The sequence below is a fragment of the Chiloscyllium plagiosum genome, chromosome 2, assembly GCF_004010195.1.
Source record: "Chiloscyllium plagiosum isolate BGI_BamShark_2017 chromosome 2, ASM401019v2, whole genome shotgun sequence".
Classification (NCBI taxonomy): Eukaryota; Metazoa; Chordata; class Chondrichthyes; order Orectolobiformes; family Hemiscylliidae; genus Chiloscyllium; species Chiloscyllium plagiosum.
The window spans coordinates 87,125,585-87,132,968 of NC_057711.1; the positions used below are offsets into that span (position 1 = coordinate 87,125,585).

The 7,384-nt window shown below is 41.8% G+C and overlaps 1 protein-coding gene across 2 annotated transcripts in view; it reads left to right on the forward strand.

The window, feature by feature from the left end:
- ercc6l2 (excision repair cross-complementation group 6-like 2) overlaps positions 1-7,384 on the forward strand; it is an 89,881-nt gene that overhangs the window by 74,943 nt on the left and 7,554 nt on the right. For both annotated transcript variants that reach the window (XM_043713493.1, XM_043713497.1), the window contains one exon: positions 736-920. In XM_043713493.1, the coding sequence (XP_043569428.1) occupies positions 736-920 (185 nt within the window). Of the gene's footprint in view, positions 1-735; positions 921-7,384 lie in introns of those variants that run through there.

Below are 7,384 nucleotides of genomic sequence, written 5' to 3' on the forward strand. Positions count from 1 at the left end.
TCAGAATTTCTTTTCTGCACACTTAACGAATCATGTCCTTAAATGTTTTTACTTCCACCCAAGACGGAGCCTACATTTAACATTTCACCTGGCAATCCATTTGCTATTAATTTGATAGTACAGCCACCTTAACAAGTAAAAACTTTGCAAAATTGTCAGTATTTGTATCGATAACCAGAATTAAGATGTCATTTGGCAATGCCAGTGTTCCAATATAGTAAGAATAAAACTATATTAGTCAAGGCATCAGCTAGTATCTTCTATGATTAATCGTTCATTGAGCAACTGAGTAAATAGCAGAAAATTCTAAACATGACTATAATTTTGTACAACTGCAACTACATAATGCTAAGCTTAGTGGCCTGTGTGCAGTGATCCTAAAGGCGGAGGGGTGCTGGAAAGTCAAGTATTGATTTAAAGGTAGATTGGAAGGACCTAAAGAGAAGTGTCAGTGATAAATGGTAAGTTTCTGAGGGTGGTTTCAAAGTGGAGGAGAGCATCTGGAAGTAAAACATACAAGAGGATGTATTTGTATCCAGTGTGCAGATCATTAGCGGAAACTAAATGGGTTAAATTTTATTTCAAGTATTTAATTAAGGAATTCTGTGCCATATTAGGTGAGTAGAAAGGGAGTTTAGAAGTCAGTCACTATTTTAGTTGGAGTTGACAGCACATTGAATGTGTATATTCTAAGACCCCATCTTTGAAAGGATTTAAATTCTGTTTTTATTTTAGATACTTCAAAAAACTGACAGCTTGCTTGGTCTTCCTCAGAAGTCCTTGCAGCAACACCAAATAAATGAAAGCCAAACGTTACCTCCTCTCTCACTTGTGCATCCTGTCACACAGACAATGAGGAAGGTCCACCGAGCAGGCAGAACTACTTTCCTGATTGGACAAACACCCAAAGGAATCTGTCGGTGAGTACATAGGTCAGACATCAAAAGGGCCCCACTTCATTGTTGTACAGCTGGTTATACTCATTCCCTCTCTTGTTGGTTATATAATGTTTTTAACTGAAGGTGACGCTTCAGTGGCTTTTTCTTTGTGCGAGTACCTGAAAGTAAATCAGATACATTGGTAATGTGATCATATCAGCTTAGACTATTTTCAGTAAGTGTATTAATATAATGTATCTACCAAACAATGGGACAATTGTAAAATAGATGGGATACATAAATACTGGAAATGCTTAACCAAAATTCATGAGGGGCATGGATAGGTTAAGTAGACAAGATCTTTTCCATGGGGTGGGGGAGTCCAGAATTAGAGGGCATAGGTTTAGGTGAGAGAGGAAAAATTTAAAAGGGACCCAAGGGTAACTTTTTCGCGCAGAGGGCGGTGCATGTATGGAATGAGCAGACTGGTACAATTACAACATTTAAAAGGCATCTAGATTTGTATATGAATAGGAAGGAGGGATATGGCCCAAGTGCTAGCAAATGAGACTAGATTATGCGACGATATCTGGTCAGCATGGACAAATTAGACCGAAGGGTCTGTTTCTGTGCTATACATCTCTATGACTCTACTATTCCACTTACCATTTTGAAGGCTAAAACCTTTTTATATGGTGGGAGACACAGCAGAGGACAAGGCCTGACAAAGATAGTTATGCCAATAGCCAGGCAAGGGAAGCAGATGGAATAGCAAGTTTGTTTATTTTGAGGAATAAACAAGAATATTTGCAGAAGCGATTATGCCTGCCTGTTCTTTCTGATTACATTGTCATACTGCGTTCTCTTTTAATGTAATTCTTTTCAGCAGCTTTGTGTGATTTGGAGCTCTCCCTGGATTGCTGATTCTCACAACCTTGTTATGACAGCCATCATTATAATATGATAGTTGATCAATAATGGAAGAGAAAATGTTAATTAATTATATGATAAATGTCAATTGAGCCTTTATTTGTAGCCATTGATAAGTTTAAAGGCCACGTGTGCTGTTCAGTTTTATTTCTATTCAGTGATGCTGTGCTGAAGAATGCATGCAGCCAGCACAGGTTCTGAAGGCAGGTGTGCAAATACAGCAGTCTCTACATGAAGAGTCGAGAGTGTGGTGCGAGAAAAGCACAGCAGGTCAGACAGGCAGCAACCGAGGAGCAGGAGAATTGACACTTTTGCCCAAAACGTCGATTCTCCTGGTCCTGGGATGCTGCCTGACCTGCTGTGCTTTTCCAGCACCACACTCTCGACTCTAATCTCTAGCATCTGCAGTCCTCACTTTTGCCTAGTCTCTTCATGCAACCCAGTGATGCATCTATACAAGCATTCCCCAGCAAATAATATTTTTCTCACACACCGTCACAGAAGAAGCGTGTAAATAGGATTACTAATGATGTGAAAATAATGTTGAAATATTAAACTGGTAGAAATTGACAAGAAAACGTTCTTCTTATTTCTGTGTGGCTATTAGCAATTTAAGAGGTGATAGAAGAATTTTTAAACTGCACATTACAGATGACAGTACAGAGCACTGTATCTTACTTCTGAGTCAGCTGAAAAGAGGGCTTGGGGAATGGAGGGAGAGAGAAAGGGAAAGAAGGAAGTATCCATAAAAATCTAACATTTTGTTTTTGTTGTGTATATATTGGTAAAGTGACTTCTTGCATCCTACTTAGACAAACATATTCTTGCTTATAAACACATTGTTTTACTTTACTATGAATTTTAGGAGAACAAAAGAATGCATAACATTTACAACACATAGACAAGCCATTCAGTCCATCTCATCTTTGTTGGTGTTTGAGACAGCCTCCTCACACCTTGCAGCATCTAACCCTATTGGCATAATCATTGCTTTCTTTCTGCCTTATGTCGTGACCTAAAATATTTAGTCTTGCCTCAGTCCTAAATTATGATGCACCTGGTCATATCCTTAACTTGCACTTTATGTAAGTGGCTTGTGGAACATTTTTAATAAATATTAATCTTTTATCTTTTACATCCAAAGGATTTAAGTAGGATTACAAATCACAAGTTTGAACCTGGAATGTTCTCTGATTTGTTCCTTTAAACAAGATTAAAGTACAGTCGGTTCTGCTATTATGTATGTTTCTTCAACACAAATTGATTTTAACACGATTGAAGAATTTAGACTATTATTTGTGGAGCATGAACTTACTTTACCTGTAATGGCTATAACAAGATTCCAACCCCATTAGTTTAAATGGCGTGGCTATTGCTTGATTTTCTTAGTTCGGTTTTCGTACAATCAAGTTATATAAGAATCAACTGTATAGATCTCTTGCTGAGTTTTTGCTGTACTTTTTTTTACTTACAATATGGATGCACAACTTGTATAATGAATGCTTAGAGGCTGCTTTGAAATGCAAAATAACTAAAAGAGATATTATCACCTTGTAATATTAATCATTCTAAATAATGAAATATTAATAGAGGACACAGAATTTACTCTATATTTGGAAAGCAAAGTAGAACTGAATATTAATTAAATGGAGAAAGACTGCAGAAAGCATCAGTATGGAAGGATTTGGAAGTCTTCGGGCATAAATCACAAAAAGCTAACATCTGAGTTCAGCGTGTAAGAGGGAAGGCAAATAGAATCCTGGCTTTTATTTAAACAGGAATGAGTCATAGCGTCCTACAACATGGAGGCAGATGCTTGGCCCAAATTGGTCCATGCTGACCAAAATGTCCATCTGCACTAACCCCATTTCCCTAAACTTGGCCCATATCCTTCTAATCCTTTCCTATCCATATATTTGTCCTTTTAAGTATTGTTAGTGTATCTGCCCCAACCATTTCTATTGGCAGCTCATTCATATGTGTACCACTCTGTGTTTTAAAAAAAAGTTGTCCCTCATGTTCCCTTTTATTCTTTTCCCTCTCACCTTAAATTAATGCCCTCTAGTCCTCTATTGCCCCAACCCTGGGGAAAAAAACTAGTCCATTCACCCTATCCATGCCTCTCATGATCTTATACACTTCTATAAGATCCCCCCCTCAGTCTCCTCCACTCTCAAGAAAAAGTCCTAACTTGTCCAACCTCGCCCTATAACTCCTGGCAACATCCTTGTAAATTTCTTCTGCACACTCTCCAGTTTAATAACACGCTTCCTGTAGCAAGCTGACTAAAACTGAACAGAATGCTCCATGTATGGCCTCACCAATGTCCTGTACAACTACAACAAAACTTCCCAACTTGTAGACTTAATGCCCTGACTGATGAAGACCCGTGTGCCAAATGCCTCCTTCATTGCTCTGAGCTACGTGTGACTCCACTTTCAGAGAACTGTGAACCTGAACTCCAAGGTCCCTCTATTCCACTACACTCCAGAAGGGTCTACCATTCACCCTGAAATTCCTGCCTTGATTTGACTTTCCAAAATGCAAGACCTCACACTTATCTACAGAGGAACCTCGATTATCCGGCAAGATTGCAAGGTACCGATGCTTGGCCAAACCTATTCGGTATTCGATTATCTGGAATTTGATTAACCGAACAAAATGCTCCCCACCCGTGTCCTTTGGATAACCGAGGTTCTTCTGTATATTAAACTCCATTTGCCATTTCTCAGCCCACTTTCCCAGCTGATCAAGATCATGCTGCAATATCTGATAAAGTTCCTCACTGCCTATGTTACCACCTACTTTAGTGTCCTTTGCAAACTTGCTAATCATGCCTTGTACATTCTCATCCAAATCATTGATATAGATAACAAACAGCAAAGGGCCCAGCACTGAGTGACTCCTGAGGCACTCCACTAGTCACAGGCCTGCAGTCCAATAAACATCCTGCCACTATTACCCACTATTATTCCACTATTCCTCCCATCAAGCCCTCCAATTTGCCAGCTCTCCTTGGATTCTATACGGTCTAACCATCCAGAGCAGCCTACCATGCCTTACTGAAATCCATACAGACTATGTCTACTGCTCTGCCCTCGTCAACCTTCCTGGTCACTTCATCAAAGAACTGTAACAAATTTGTGAGACGTGATCCCCCACGCACAAAGCCACACTGACTACTCCTAATCAAACCCTGTCTTTCCAAATGCACGTATATCTTATCTCTCAGAATCTTCTCAAGTAACTTACCCACCATAGATGTTAGGCTTACTGGTCTATAGTTCCCAGGCATTTCTTTGCAGCCCTTCTTGAATAACGGTACATTTGCTACCCTCCAGTCTTCCAGGACTTCACTCCTTGCTAGCGATAATGCAAAAATATCAGCCTCATCCAGTGTTCTTGGATATATCTGGTCAGGACCAGGAGATTTATCCAAGTTCATGCATTCTAATACATCCAACACCTCCACTACTGTGATATGGACTGTCCCCAAAATATGACCACTAACTTCCCCAAGTTCCCAAGTCTCATGTCTTTCTCCATGGAGAAAGGAGAAATAGTCATTGAGGACATTGCCCATCTCCTGTGATTCTCCACATACATGTCCACTTTGGTCTTTAAAGAGTCCTATTCTCTCTCTAGTTATTCTCTTTCCTTTAATATACTTAAAGAACCTCTTTGGATTCACCCTAATCTTCTCAGCTAAGGCTCTTTCATTCCCCCCTTCCACCCTCCTGATTTCCTACTTCAGTAAACTGGGCGGCACGGTGGCACAGTGGTTAGCACTGTTGCCTCACAGCGCCAGAGACCCGGGTTCAATTCCCGCCTCAGGCGACCGACTGTGTGGAGTTTGCACATTCTCCCCGTGTTTGCGTGGATTTCCTCCGGGTGCTCCGGTTTCCTCCCACAGTCCAAAGATGTGCAGGTCAGGTGAATTGGCCATGCTAAATTGCCCGTAGTGTTAGGTAAGAGGTAAATGTAGGGGTATGGGTGGGTTGCGCTTCGGTGGGTCGGTGTGGACTTATTGGGCCGAAGGGCCTGTTTCCACACTGTAATGTAATGTAATCTAATCTAATCTAAATTCCTGTATCCGTTGTATACGTCCATGGATTTTCTCCCCCTTTTCTGGTCAAAGCCTCAATATTTCTTGTCACCAGTGGTTCCTTATTCCTGTCAACCTTGCCCTACATCCACACAGGAACATACAGACCTTGAACTCTAGCTATCTCACTTTTAATGGCATCCCACTTGACAGCGGTCCCTTTACCTGCAAACAAACAACTCCAATGGAGTATAAAAATAGGAAAGTCTTGCTAAAACTAAAGACTGAAATAACTCCATGAAGGCTGGAATTCCATCACTAAGTCACTCTTTATTTACATATGCATAGTACATAGTACATTAACCCAGCTGGCACAGAGCCAGTTCAAAGAGCCCCTGACATCCCTGTTTACATCTGTCAGCCAGGACCCCTGATTGGGGCTGTTAACCTGGTCCAATCAGGGATCTCATTCTGAGATCCATCTGGCTTATCTTATTCCAATCACTACATCCCTCCACCTCTGATTTTGGTGACATTGGTCCTTTTTTCTGTAGCTTTTCCTGGGGTGTTTTCACACCTGCTCCAGTACCTCTGGCTCGATGTGAGCTGTTTATACGGACCATAGCCCACCTTTTGCTTCTGGAGCATCTTGGCCAAAATTTATCATTTTCAGGCAATAACGGCATTGGGGCTGCAACATTTGCTGTGTCCATCTCATCCTCAGAGGTTTCTTTGGTGCTTTGTGGAGGGGAAGAACCCACGGGTTCTGACAGCATTGGCAGATTTCTGAGGGACTGATTATGTTTTGCTCCTGCCCCCTTTGCAAGATTACAGCTGTCATGTGGTCCATGTGCTTGTTCAGGACTGCCTCACCTACCTGAACTTTGTACTTCATGGGACCTGGCCTCACATCGACCATGTGTCTTACCCGAGTGAGATCATTCCCATGGTTTCGACACCAAACTTCGTCCCCTGATGTAAACTGTCTTTCTTCAATGTGAAGCAGCACAGCCTCATCCTCTTTGAGTAGTCCTAGCATGGGTTTGTGGTCCGCTACTTTTAGGAGAAAGTGAGAACTGCAGATGCTGGAGATCAGAGCTGAAAATGTGTTGCTGGAAAAGTGCAGCAGGTCAGGCAGCATCCAAGGAGCAGGAGAATCGACGTTTCGGGCATGAGCCCTTCTTCAGGAATGAGGAGAGTGTGCCAAGCAGCTAAGATAAAAGGTAGGGAGGAGGGACTTGGGGGAGGGGCATTGAAAATGCGATTGGTAGAAGGAGGTTAAGGTGAGGGTGATACACTGGCACCAACCTCCACCTTTTCCTCTGCTACATCGATGACTGTAGCGGCGCTGCCTCGTGCTCCCACGAGGAGGTTGAACACTTCATCCACTTTACTAACACCTTCTACCCCGACCTCAAATTTACCTGGACCATCTCAGACTCATCCCTCCCCTTCCTAGACACCTCCATTTCTATCTCGGGCAACCGAATCAACACGGACATTTACTATAAACCGACCGACTCCCACAGCT